This window comes from Acipenser ruthenus, chromosome 35, assembly GCF_902713425.1.
Source record: "Acipenser ruthenus chromosome 35, fAciRut3.2 maternal haplotype, whole genome shotgun sequence".
In the NCBI taxonomy this organism is placed as follows: domain Eukaryota; kingdom Metazoa; phylum Chordata; class Actinopteri; order Acipenseriformes; family Acipenseridae; genus Acipenser; species Acipenser ruthenus.
In genome coordinates this window covers 10,417,251-10,431,724 of record NC_081223.1, presented here as the reverse complement: position 1 = coordinate 10,431,724, position 14,474 = coordinate 10,417,251, and the positions used below count along the sequence as shown (strand labels likewise).

Below are 14,474 nucleotides of genomic sequence, written 5' to 3'. Positions count from 1 at the left end.
ATAGCTCTGCAGTGCCTGTGAACTGGACCTGGGGTTATTGAACAGAGACAGACTGGAGAGTGTGTAGAGACAGAGAGAGAGCGACAGACAGACAGAGACAGAGAGACTGGAGCGTGCAGACACACAGATACATTTTCTAGACAGTTCTACATTACCTGTGAACTGTGGAGTGCGAGAGTACACAGGCAGGCAGGCAGAGAGACAGACAGACAGAAGACAGGCACAGACATGCTTCTAGACAGAGCTGTGGTACCTGTGAACTGCGGGCTGAGTGCCTGGGGGTTGTGCAGCAAGTCTCTCCACAGCAACTCCATCTCTGGGATGCGGGCCACGTTTTGCAGGAGCCGCACCAGGTCCCTGCCCATGATATAGCAGTCCATGAACTAAGCAGAGAGAGAGAGAAAGAAAACATGGCACGAAGTCGGACTGGAATCAAACAAAAACCACAGAACTTTCTCTAGGATCGCTTCACATAATCAGTCACCAGTCAGGAATAATTTGATCAAATAGTGAAAAAAAGAATCTCTCCTCTCTTACCCCACCCTCTCTCACCTCTGCTCTCCTCTCTTAGCTCCTCTTTCCCCTGCCCCTCTTCTCTCCTCTCACCCCATCCTCTCCTCTCCTCTCCAACCCCCTCTCCTCTTTCCCCTCTTCTCTCCTCTCACCCCATCCCCTCCTCCCCTCTTCTCTTACCCCGCTTCCCCTCTCCTCTCTTAGCCCCTCTTTCCCCAGCCCCTCTTCTCTCACCTCTCACCCCATCCCCTCCTCCCCTCTCCTCTTACCCTCTCTCTCAGCAGCCCCACACAGAAGTCCACCTCTTTCTGCCGCAGTGTTTGGTGCTGGGGGGTGCCGTGGTGATCCACGATGAGGCGCAGGTAGGTGTACACCGACATGGCGACCAGCATCCCACTCTTCAGCACCCACTCCCTGCCAGCACAGCACAGGAGGGGTTAATAATACTGACACGCACACTGAGAACAACAGACACACACAATACAGGCTATAGACACACACACAGGCTATAGACACACACAGGCTACAGACACACACACACACACAGGCTATAGACACACACAGGCTATAGACACACACACACAGTACAGGCTATAGACACACACAGGCTACAGACACACACACACACACAGGCTATAGACACACACAGGCTACAGACACACACACACAGGCTATAGACACACACAGGCTATAGACACACACACACAGTACAGGCTACAGACACACACACAGGCTATAGACACACACAGTACAGGCTACAGACACACACAGTACAGGCTATAGACACACACACACACACACACACACAGGCTATAGACACACACACACACAGGCTATAGACACACACGCTCCAGTACCTCTGCTCCACTAGAATATCGAGGACATTTTCAGCTAACCAGATATTCTTCGGAGACACGTCTCCTCCTGCAGTCAGACAGGGGAAATAAATAAATAAATAAAATAAATATCACAGGCATTGTTATTAAAATAAAATGTACAAATTATTCAAATATAAATACCACGGAGACCTGGCAATACATAAGGCTCTATCACCTTTATAGCTAGTACTGTGACTAGAACTACAACCAAGTCTGACTACCAACCAACTAGGCAACTACTTCCACTAACTACTAAATACAACTGAAGTTTGACTACTGCTACACGGATTGATACTAACCACGACAACTACTAACTGATAGGGGTGTACTGATGCACTAATCTCACGATTCGAAGCGCGTCACGACATGCAGGTGGCGATACAAGATGCATCACGATACAGTGCTGACGGGCAACCTGCATGATGCATAATCCAATAATCAATTCATGACGGATTATGATGTTAAATGCATGAGTTTGGGAGAGTATGTATTCATACCAACTATAAAACGCTTCAAAAAACCGCTCAGTGAACTACAAACAGCTGTGCCTTCTGTCTTACATCACAATACATACCTCTGTTACAATACGACAGGTATGGAAATAAGACTCCCACTGCACAGCGGTGTGATCCTGCTTTTACAAGGAGTTTAATAAATAGGGTAATGGTGTGTTTTCACTTCCGTTAAGCCTTTAAAGCAAAGTGGAAATCAATGTGTTTCAAATGCACTGAGATGCATTAAATACAAACACATATTTTACATTTTAAAAACCTGTTTCAAGTACCCAAATCTTTATTTTATACCTCTATATCTAGACTGTTTATTTTGCTTTTAGCTCTGAGCTGTAATTCTAACTCTGACAGCAGCTCACAGACAACAGGTCTATTGTTCACAAAGAGCTTTAAAATAACCAGCCATCTCAGCCTTTATAGTCTGGCATCGTTTCTGCCTGACAACATTGTCACACCGCAGACTAACTGGTTTCTTAAAATAAAACAGGGATGGGAATAAGACTCTTATTGCATAGACGTTTCACCCATTCCAGGTTTTACTATGGGCAGCAGTGTGGAGTAGTGGTTAGGGCTCTGGACTCTTGACTGGAGGGTCGTGGGTTCAATCCCAGGTGGGGGACACTGCTGCTGTACCCTTGAGCAAGGTACTTTACCTAGATTGCTCCAGTAAAAACCCAACTGTATAAATGGGTAATTTTATGTAAAAATAATGTGATATCTTGTAATAATTGTAAGTCGCCGTGGATAAGGGCGTCTGCTAAGAAATAAATAATAGTAATAATAATAATAGTAATAATAATAATAATCATAAAATCAGAAACGGGTGAAATTGCTATGCAATAGGAGTCCTATTTCAATCCCTGTTATTATTATTATTATTATTATTTATTTTATCCCTGTGTAATATAGCAAGTGAAGAAAGTGTCCCGATGAATTGTTACGCCCCTAAGCAACGCCCTCGTGCAGCAGGGCCCCACCTGCTATCTGCTTCATGAGAGTCATGCAGACCCCGTCTGCCCCCAGCACGGCACTCTTCACCAGCTCCTTCACCAGCCACACCAGCTGAGGGAAGAGACACACACCGGGACACAGCGACGGGGTTATCATCAGCATCATCATCATCATCATCAGCATCATCATCATCATCACGTTTACTTAAACATATAAAGGATCAGCAACATTCAATACAATACAACAGTGGCTTATGAAGCCATAACGAAAGGCTTTACTATTAATTCTCAAGCTGCTTGCAGAGGGAGGGAGTCACTGGAACAGCACAGTGCTTTACTATTAATTCTCAAGCTGCTTGCAGAGGGAGGGAGTCACTGGAACAGCACAGTGCTTTACTATTAATTCTCAAGCTGCTTGCAGAGGGAGGGAGTCACTGGAACAGCACAGTGCTTTACTATTCATTCTCAACCTGCTTGCAGAGGGAGGGAGTCACTGGAACAGCACAGTGCTTTACTATTCATTCTCAAGCTGCTTGCAGAGGGAGGGAGTCACTGGAACAGCACAGTGCTTTACTATTCATTCTCAACCTGCTTGCAGAGGGAGGGAGTCACTGGAACAGCACAGTGCTTTACTATTCATTCTCAACCTGCTTGCAGAGGGAGGGAGTCACTGGAACAGCACAGTGCTTTACTAGTGGCTCTGATCCTGGTACAGTCAGGAAGCCCGTTTCGTTTTCACTTCCTGGGTCACATTTCACCCCGGCGGAGTCTTTGGGGTCCTGTAATTGGCTGCGAAGCGCGTCAGTCATGAGCAGAAGCAGCTGGTTGGTTCAGGGTTTGCTCTGACGAGCCGAGGGGCGGTACCTGTGTGCGGCAGGTGTCCTGCAGCTTCAGGAACTTCTCCATGAGGAGCTGGTTGATCTTTATGAGGACGATGTTCATACCGTCCCTGTTGACCAGCGTCAGGTCCCTGTAGCTCTGAAACACAAGAGGGACAGTGGGGATTCAAACCCGGGCTCAGCCAACCCAGTCACACACATCATAACCTTTACAACCAATCACAGCACTGCTGCAAAACACAAAAACACCCCGTCACTACGGCGACCGTGCAGACTACCGCACAAGAGAGCAAAGTGAAAAACTAAACTGTTGAGATTCATTCGGGGACCCGAGAAACGAACAGCAAAAATGTTTCGCTTTTTTTTTTTTTTTCTGGTGTATAAGAGCAACGGTTTGTCTTTAAGTGCAGTGAACTCGGAAGTAAACATTGAGAATTGTAATGAAGGACTTGGCAGCCTCATTGTTCATCACAATGCAGAATGCTTCTCTCCTCGTACACCGCGCGTCAAAACTAATCATCGCTTAAATACATCACCTTACTCAAACAGTCCACCGCGGATACTACAGCAACAAGGAGCACGTTTCTCTGAGGGTAGACCTGCTTAAACGTTTTTGCCTTTGGCCAATCGGGAGAGATTATCTCAGCACGAAATCCATGGTTTAGACAGCTGCTTAAATATTTATATCGAGATGCACGCAGACACACCATCGCGGCGGCAGCCATCAAGCCAGTATTGAAGCTCTCTTCCATTTGTATGAATTGTTTTGCTAGCTGGAAAGCCCTGTGAAGGCGCTGGCTCAGACGCACTGTCACGGCTGGGGATCATGCTGGTCGTGGTGACCTACCCTCTGTGCTTGTGTCGGCTCTGCCAGCAGGATGGAGAAGAGTCCCAGACACACCTCCTCGTGCTGCTGAGCGCCCTTACACACCTGCAGAGAGAGAGAGAGAGAGAGAGAGAGAGAGAGAGAAACAACACACACAGAGACACACACAGCACAGCACAGAGACACACAGAGATAGACACACACACAGAGACAGAGACGCACACACACAGCACAGAGATACAAACAGAGAGACACAGACACACACACAGCACAGAGACACACACACAGACAGAGACACACACACACACAGACACACACACACACAGCACAGGAGACAGAGACAGAGACACACACACACAGACAGACACAGATATTATTATTAGTTTATTTAGCAGACGCCTTTATCCAAGGCGACTTACAGAGACTAGGGTGTGTGAACTATGCATCAGCTGCAGAGTCACTTACAACTACGTCTCACCCGAAAGACGGAGCACAAGGAGGTTAAGTGACTTGCTCAGGGTCACACAATGAGTCAGTGGCTGAGCCGGGATTTGAACCGGGGACCTCTATACATCTGAAACAAGACTTTACTTCAGCACTTCTATGTCTTAGAGTGCAGTGTTTAAAGCTTGGTTCGACCCCCAGCCCCCCCACCCCCCCCGGTTCTCAGCGCAGATGCTCACGTGTGCGGTGAGGGCATCGTTGGCCTCGCGTTCAGACAGCCCGTTTATCAGCGACGTGACGACAGCCGCGCACCTGTCCAGCCTCTGAAACACAACATAAACAAACCATAAAACACTTTGTTCAGGGATGGAAAGAACACTCCTATTGCACATCAGTGTGACCCATTCCAGGGTTTACTACCAGCCTGATTAGCCCCAGGGTGCAGGTAACAAGCTGAGGTGCGTCTTATTAAACTCACAGCAAAACCAGGAACGGATCTCTGCAGAGTCTTCTTGCCATGCCTGGGCGATACCAGCTTATTGCTTAAAATGACTAAACGGTTTCCAAGCCCTGAATGTTTTGAGCTTTGCCTAATCGTTTTAAGCTCAGCTGTGGTGCTGTACAGTAGGATCTGTGCTGCGTGAGGTTATTTATGCAATATTTCACAACTGCGGAATCAAATAGGAATGAATCTGTATTCTTTCCCTTGCACACATGCATGTAGTCTCGCACACAGTAACGCTGCAGCGCATCACAAAACAGTAACAGCACTCTAATGGGAGGCTTAACTGACCGCTTCCAAAAAAAACAGCATGTTAAAAGTTGAAATGCTAAACCGTGTTTAACCCTAAAGTATAAACGTTTAGGAATCCAATTCTATTGACAGTGTTATGGCAGGTGTTCCTAATTTGGTATATTAAACTGCATACATTTGCAGGCATGGGGGGAAAAAACGACTCATTGCATAGCAGTTTGATCCATTCCTGGTTTTACTGCGAGTTTACTAAAACAGACCTGAGATTGTTACCTACACACTGCGGCAAATAAAGCTGGTAGTAAAATCTGGAATGGATGAAACTGCTATGCAATATAAGTTATTTCCATCCCTGATCTATACATACACACGCAAAAAAAGCACTTTTTCTTAAACTTAATAAACTTAATAAACATTCTGCCTCAAGTTCCCAAACACTGGTCTCAAGTGTGTGCATCACTGGGCAGGATCACTCAGGGTTACGCGTGAGTCAGAGTATTCTTAGTAAAAGCTTACTGTACCTCAGTTCTGAATTCTGGAGAGGACTATTTTAAAAAAAAAATCATATCTATACTGTACTCCACGTTACAAAACTTAGAAAAGTCCACTACTAGCGAGCCCAACGCACCAGCACGTTAATAACGCCGAGCCCTTTCTATATCAACAGCGAATTGCGCTTAATATCAACACTACCCTGACTTTGCAACCCTCTCTAAATGCACAGCTGGCCGCTGTTGCTGTTTCTGCAGCCTGCGCTGTGCTGCTGCAGCGAGCCCCAGCCCCGCCGGTACCTCTTCCAGCTCATCCTTCGCATCCAGGTTCGAGGAGACGAGCAGCCGGCCTTGGTTCTTTCCCTTGGGCGGCTGGGGGTCCATAGCGCGTCTTGCAGCCTCCCGCCTCGCCCCGGCAGTGCTGTTGGGTGTGGAAAGCTGAGCTGTGTTTATTATATCGGGGACGGGGACAGAAGGAAATGGGGGTGCCTCTTTAACGACCCCCCTAAATGTTACAAACCTACTCTAACCACCGACAACCAGAACCCCTCCGGAAGGCATGGGCTCTACAGGAAGCAGCCGGTGCGGGAGCAGATGGGGACCAATCAGCAAACCAGCTTCAGTGATTGATGCCGCGGAACCCCAACGGCAGAAGCGTTTGCAGGCAGTGGGCGAGGCCGATGGAGATCTACCAATCGCAGAGTGAGGCGGGTAATTATTGACAGACTGTTATCCAATAGAAAGACAAAAAGTAATAAATGGGTGTTTATTTTTTGTTTGATTGATGGCTGTTCTCTCCTATCAGACGTAAGAAGTCGTTCATTGACGGTGTTCTGTCCTATTGAATCGCTTAAAAAGGGGGTTCCCGCCCGCCCTGCTCCCAATACCAAACTGAAAACAGACCAATAGGAAACTGATAAAAAATACTGTCTCTGGAAAGTTGTGACGGCTGCAAATTAAAGAGGTTGGTAGTTAAAGGCGAGGTACACAAGGTACGCCGACAGATTTAATTCGTCTGCCCAAACAAAACGTTTAAATTATAGTGGGACTGATTTTCAGTGTTTTTTACTCGCTTTACAAACCTGTTCATGTGCTGTCTTAAATTAACAGTTTTGTTAAGAGGTGCCCCCGCCCCCCCCCCTTTGTAAAATTGAGTCATTTATATGGAGTAAAACTAGCATTTGAGAACAGGTGCTGTGTCTGAAAGAGGATTGTAAATACTCGAATGAAATGCTTCGTTTTGTTTTGACTTTCCCCTTGCGGTCAGGGTGCTTTTTGCTATTCTTTCCTATGCTGTGTTTGCCTAGAATGGCTACACCACAGAACACATTCAATTTGAAGTGCTTGAACTAATTGGACGTCCAAAGTACACAGAATCTTCCGAGCAGCTTAAAAAACATCAAAGATTAACAGCCCAGGACTTAAAGAAAGATTTAGAAGCATCAGGCATCATAGTCCATGAAAAGAACTGTACAAAGGCATCTGAGCACTTCAGAGTGTTTGCACGTAGACTTCACTGCAAACCACTTTTAAAACCCATAAAACAAAGTCTAAAACGTGCCAAGAAATATGAACAGGAATCTGAAGCATTCTTCAACAAAATCACCTGGAACAATGAGACTTTCCCCCCACAAATGGACCACAGTATGTTTGGGGAAAAAAAGGGAACGTCTTTAATGAAGAAGGTTTGATCATGATATGAGGGTGTTTTAGCAGATCTAATGAATGCAGCCATTTATCAAAACATTCAACAACGTACAATGCTCGCAGGTTGATTGGCAGACAGTTTATCTTCCAACACGACTACGACCCAAAGCATACAGCTAAGTCAACTCTGGAATTCTCGAAGAAAACGAAGACAAGAGTTCCGGAATGACATTCGCAAATCACCAGATCTCTATCCAATAGAAATGCTTTGGACTGATCTGAAAAAAAGCTGCAGCCAAGCATTGTGTATCCAATCTGTCTGAGCTGAAGTAATATGCAAGACAGAATGGGCCCAGATTTCACCAGCAAGATGTAACACCCTGGATAAGAATTATCATCAATGTCTGAAAGCCTTATAAATGCAAAAGGAGGACACACGAAATACTAAAGCAAGGGTGCCAATGCCTGTCATGAACGAATACTTTAAATGAAATATGTCTTTTGATAAAGATTATTTGTTAAATTACTAGAAAACTTATAAATTTATTTTTATTGTAAAGTGGTTACAGTTTACGAAAATGAACCTGTAACCTTGAATTATGGTATAATAAGCGTAGCGTTTTGTCAGCCACTGTATATACCTAAAAGACAGGATAGATGTAATTTGTGGGTCTTTATCTGGCAACGCTGGTTCACAGTCCATCCTCCCAGTGCATGGGAGTGAGGGCTCTGTGCTTCTAAACAATCTCTGGTTTACGTGATGCTGGTCTGTGGAGCTGAGATAGCTTTGTGGAAAGAGCAGGCAGGTGATGGGTGGGTTCATCACAGATGATTTAATCAGGTCTGTCTGTCTAGTATCATTTGTCATTCTATAAGAACTCATTATATTCTTCAGCCAGTAAATATACGAGTGGGACTATGCAAGCAGAACGACTGTTATGAGTCAGTAAATTAGCTAATATAAATGCAATGATAAATATGAGTCTGTAAATAAATGAATATAAATTCAGTGGATTCTAATTAACAGTATGTTATGAAATGGTAATTAATTCTTTAGCAATCTGTTATTAAAATCTGTCCTTTAATTAGACTCTCGGCACAAAAATATTTTAACACCCGTTTATTTGTTCTTTAAGGAAAGATTCAGCAGCCCTTTTTCAAGTTCATAGATGCCCTTGTAATTAATTCTAGCTCTTCACTTTCATAGATTAAAACTAGTCTTTCTTTTTGCAAGAAACCAAAATATAACACGCCTCTTTAACATTACACTATCAACTATCAACTTTTCTGCAAATATACATTTTTACATTCCCCAAGTATCTGTCATTTTCTACTCCGTCGTTTAATTTGGAGACAGTAATTAATTCAGATGCGGTGTAAACAATGCGTGGCACAGCGGTGTCCTTTTTCAGACTTTTTTTAACAAAAGCAGGAATTCTTCCAGTAAAATGGACCGATTCCCGTTCGGTTAATTCAGTCCATTACCCGAGTCTTTAATCCGTAGCTGGCCGCTTCTTTAATGCCGATCCCAGGTACTGAAGGTCTTTGTATTTTAAATCCTTTATATGTTTTCCTTCAATTTTAATGAGACACTCGGGGTGTTTTTGAAGCTGACAGTTCCAGCTATACATACTCCGCTGTGCATTTTTCCCGATTACAACTTTTATTAATTATTGGGTGTTTTCTAGACGTTATTAGAGTCGTTGGAAGTCCAAGCTTATTCATTTATATGAGCATTTGCTGGTTGTTACTGACAGCGGCCAGTTCAACGCGTTAATCACTGCCTATCCTTTCCTGACTGACTAAAACAAAAAACTCTCTGAACAAAGATAGCCTCTCTGTAGCCCTTGACGTTTTTTTTTGTTTTTTTTCAAACTTGCAATATATCTCATTACTACAATAACGAAACTGAATTAGCAGCTCAGCTGCTATAAGGGACTATAAGGGAGTCAAATTCGTTGTCGTCCAGTAGGCCTCAACTTTATCCGCGTTGCTATGGTTACCGAGCCACTCCCGTATCATCTTGTATTACAATTTTACAGAATCAGTATAATTATAAAATATGTTTAAACTACAGAGAACAAGGGCTGCACTCCTTATATCTCTGCTTGCCATACAGCCTAGACCCGCTGCCTCCAGAAAGATGCTGAATCCTTTTATAATTATAATTATATAATTTATTTCTTAGCAGACGCCCTTATCCAGGGCAACTTACAAGATATCACATTATTTTTACATACAATTACCCATTTATACAGTTGGGTTTTTACTGGAGCAATCTAGGTAAAGTACCTTGCTCAAGGGTACAGCAGCAGTGTCCCCACCGGGGATTGAACCCATGACCCTCCGGTCAAGAGTCCAGAGCCCTAACCACTACTCCACACTGCTGCCTTTTAACTTGTGTTATGTTTTCTACAATACAGTCTGTCATCCTGACCATACAGTATGTCTCCAGGATCTAATCTACACCTCAGTCTATCTGTGTGTAATATCTAAGTACTGGCATCTGTCTATATTTATCAATCTATCTGCCTGTCTTATTTATAACCTGGAACCAACTCCCCAGTAATATTGTTGAAGCTGACACCCTGGGATCCTTCAAGAAGCTGCTTGATGAGATTCTGGGATCAATAAGCTACTAACAACCAAACGAGCAAGATGGGCCGAATGGCCTCCTCTCGTTTGTAAACTTTCTTTCATAGTTTCCTAAGGACCCATCAAATTGTACTGGATGCAATCATACTAGCAAAAGAAGTACCTTCGTTATTTCTAGTATTTAAACTAACATTTACACACTAATGATTTTTGTTATCTAATCACACACACGCATAGATTTGAACTCTAGATCATAAAGTGAGTTGTCTGCGTCGCAATGGGATCATTCGCAATTCCAAGCCGAACATGAAAAGATGATGTCATAATTAAATGAAATTAAATGTTCCACAAAGCGGTCTGCTGAACGCCTTTTCGTTTCTCCAGTCTCTCCAGGGCCAGTAGCTGAACGGTTAACGAACAAATTCGCTCAAAACGTCCTGTAATGAAGCCTTTTAAACAGCTTTGGAAAAAAACAGCGCCTTTCTTCCAAAACCCCTTGCTGATTAAAGTGCCAATCGCGCTTACCCTGTTGCACTCCCTACAGTGATTTGCAGTCAGCCTCTTGTGTGCCAGTTATTGTCCCAGAGAGGCTAATGTCACGCACTAATGTCATGCTCACAGATTACAGTCTTTCTGCTTACCAATTACCTGTAGCAGCTGTAGGACTCTCAGAGAAACAGTTCAGCAAATTACTGGACTCCCTCTGGAGAAAAGAAATGAAATTCTGTGACAAATCCTGAGTGATGAGACAGTAAAGTGGAGGGGAGGGGGGGGGGGGCTAATCCGAGCATTACCAGCCTAACCTTTATACTGACAGCAGACAGATTGCTTTCAGTGTGACTGCTGTGTATTTAATCAGACACTCGTAGTAATCAGGAATAGTAAAACCTGGAACGGGTGAAACTGCTATGCAACAGGAGTCTTATTTCCATTCCTGCGGACAGACAGCGGCACTACAATGGTTCTGCGAGGGAGCCTTCACTAGGTTAAGTTACTACCTCATGTGTAAGGTGTCTCATTATGGAGACCCACGCCATATCCTCACCACCCTCTGCTGTCCTCAGTGTCTCCACTTGATTTCCACACTGTGTCCTGGTTTCTGTGCTGCGCTTGAAGTATTGGTTAGGGTTTGTAAAGCGCTTTGTGATAGTGGTCCACTATGAAAGGCGATATATAAAATGAAGATTGATCAATTGATTGATTGACTTGTCAGCTCCTTTTAAGATTTTTAAAGACTTCAATCAGGTCCCCCCTAATGATCGGCAGGTTTTTAGTTTGGCGAGCCTCAATCACACACTCTTTAAATGGCATTCTCTTATTTTATTACTGTCCCCTAACCTTCTTGTGATGTTTGCAGTGAATCTGAGCGGCTCTAATTGCAAATAATACAATTATTTGCTGTGTTACTGTACTGTTTGACAGATCACTAGTCTTGGGTGACCATACCTAAAGTGACATTAGGATTACTTCTAATCAGGCTCTATGTGTTCAGAAGCTCCTCTTCAGTTCCAGTTCCCATAGACATATGTAATGTAGGCTTTATTTTAGTAAGTGCCAGCGCCATCTAGTGCACAGCTAGTGTATTGCCAGAAAATTAAATCTTGCTCCAAAGGGGCTGACCACTAGATGGCGCTGGCTTTTACTTCTCTAAAGCTTTAAACGCCAGTTACCTCCTGTCAAAGCGATTTAATGCTTTAATTTAATTTCACAGACCGCCTGTTTCAGAGCATCCTAGCAATCACACGGCCCTCTCGTCATTCAAAAAAAATAAAATAATGTGATATCTTGTAACAATTGTAAGTCGCCCTGGATAAGGGCGTCTGCTAATAAATAAATAATAATAATTCAGAGCTGCTCAACGTGTGCAGCAAGAAGCCAGGCTGAGAGAGACTGACAGGCGCTGGGAGGTGAAAACGAGGGTCACTGTAAAACCGTGGAGAGAAAAGAGGGCTCCTGGAATCTCAATTAGCTGGGTGCGCCCCCGCTTTGGCCTCCTAACAATGGGCACACAGATTAGGCAGCGCGACCTGCCAGCTTGTGTGCCAGGTTCAGAACAGAGAGTCTCTCTTCCATTCACTGAGCGCAGCGGGGTGGTACCAAGGGCTGGCAGAGAAAGGGCTTTGACGTCAAGCTGCAATCACGTTGCATTTTAAACAGATCTTAATTCCAAGTGGCATTCTTTCCATTCCTTCGCAGCCTCATGCTGCTATAATAGAAGGATGGCGGACCTCGTTGACTGTCCAGTAGGGACACTACCCTTAAACCTTGCCATTAGTGCCACACACACACCTATTATTCCAATTGAGCACAGAAATCATCCTCTGATAATCAGCAAGGGTCGTGGGTGTTGACTGAGCTGATTCACCATTCAGAGTGAAGTGAGTGAAGCAACAGCTGCTTGGGTTTGTGAGGATCGCTGCTTTTCTTAATGTTATTAATGTTGGTGGAAAAAATATGCACATTTATACTGTAGAACATAGGGGAGTACTGGCACAGTATAATACAGAACCATTGCCATTGTAGTGCCACTGTCTGTCTGCATTGCCAATGAAGATCATTCAGGAAGGGTATAGTTAGCACACTGTGGTCCCATTCTACCAATGGCAGCCTCATCCCATTGTAGCTGCCCTTGTGCTACCATTGTACCATTGCTGTCTGTGGAGTAGTGGTTAGGGCTCTGGACTCTTGACCGGAGGGTCGTGGGTTCAATCCCAGGTGGGTGGACACTGCTGCTGTACCCTTGAGCAAGGTACTTTACCTAGATTGCTCCAGTAAAAACCCAACTGTATAAATGGGTAATTGTATGAAAAAAAATGATGTGTAAAACATAATGTAATTGTATGTAAAAATAATGTGATATCTTGTAACAATTTTAAGTCGCCCTGGATAAAGGCATCTGCTAAGAAATAAATAATAATAATGTTGGAATAATTTCCTAGCAAATGTCCCACGTCCCAATGCATAGTATATTAGTCCTGATATTTACCCATAGGGGAAAAAAATAATTTATTCTGCACAGTAGAGTTAGTGAAAACCACACGCTGTGCTCTTCGTGCGGCTGACAATCTGCTGATCACTAACTTATACAAAGGGAAGAACGCTTCATCGTGTCTGTTTTTACTGTCATGGTGGTCGTGCGGTGTTGAGTTGAGCTGAACAGCTTACAAATGTTGGTTAGTATGTAAATATCGTGTGAGAATATAAATAGGTGTCATATTATCTCTTCATCAGGAGGTGACACTGTCGAGCAGGCGATGTTTCTTTAGCGTCACGTTTCCAGTGGGAAAGAGAAAAAGGAAATAAATAACAGGAAACAATGGCCACCTGCAGTAAATATTCACCACAACAACGGGGCCTGTCCCGGTTGCTATGGGAACGAGACCTATGCCAGTTGACCTGCGTCACCAGCCTGGGAAAGGAGTGATTCTGTGAGAAGTGTCGCAGATTCAGAAACAACTTATATTTTATCACCAGGAGGATTTTATTTTATTACCCTCAGAACCTTGAGGATTAAGGTGGAACACTCAATATAAACCCAGCTGCCAAATGATGGAAAATGACAACTCTTTGAAATTCTAAAATGCTTTTACATTTAAAGTTAAAAGAGAAGAAAAAAAAAAGGCTTTTATTGCAGGATTATAGGGTAAGATTAAATATAAAGGTCATCGAGCAATTGACCTTTTTTTTTACATTAGTGAAGTCATTTTTCATGTTGGATTTTTAGTTTGTGAAAAGACTGAATTAGCTTGACTATCTGTCTGTCTGACTCTAGACAGGTGCAGCCCGTATTCTTCAGTAATTTTACACAGTATTTTTGCAGTGTTCCCATGTTTCCCCTATGGTTATACTATGCATTCATCATAGTTTACCATGGTTTTCCATGTTTTTAATATGCTTTAAAATAAAATAAAATGACACAGTCATAAAAACGTGGTTGTATTGTTTTACTCATTGTCTGCTTTCTATTGTCATCTGACCAAAAAAATTTGAGTTAGAAAAATTAGATCAGCTATTACCATATATAT

At 43.6% G+C, this 14,474-nt stretch overlaps 1 protein-coding gene across 1 annotated transcript in view; it reads right to left on the bottom strand.

Moving 5' to 3' along the window:
* The window catches only part of ints3 (integrator complex subunit 3), a 34,337-nt gene extending 27,515 nt beyond the window's left edge, over positions 1-6,822 (bottom strand). The window contains exons 1-8 of the mRNA XM_059007320.1: positions 6,508-6,822; positions 5,202-5,285; positions 4,540-4,623; positions 3,718-3,831; positions 2,881-2,965; positions 1,371-1,437; positions 783-927; positions 254-383 (exon numbers count right to left, since the gene is read on the bottom strand). Of these exons, the coding sequence (XP_058863303.1) occupies positions 254-383; positions 783-927; positions 1,371-1,437; positions 2,881-2,965; positions 3,718-3,831; positions 4,540-4,623; positions 5,202-5,285; positions 6,508-6,591 (793 nt within the window). The 5' untranslated portion in view covers positions 6,592-6,822. The remainder of the gene's footprint in view (positions 1-253; positions 384-782; positions 928-1,370; positions 1,438-2,880; positions 2,966-3,717; positions 3,832-4,539; positions 4,624-5,201; positions 5,286-6,507) is intronic.
* Positions 6,823-14,474: the final 7,652 nt, after the last annotated feature.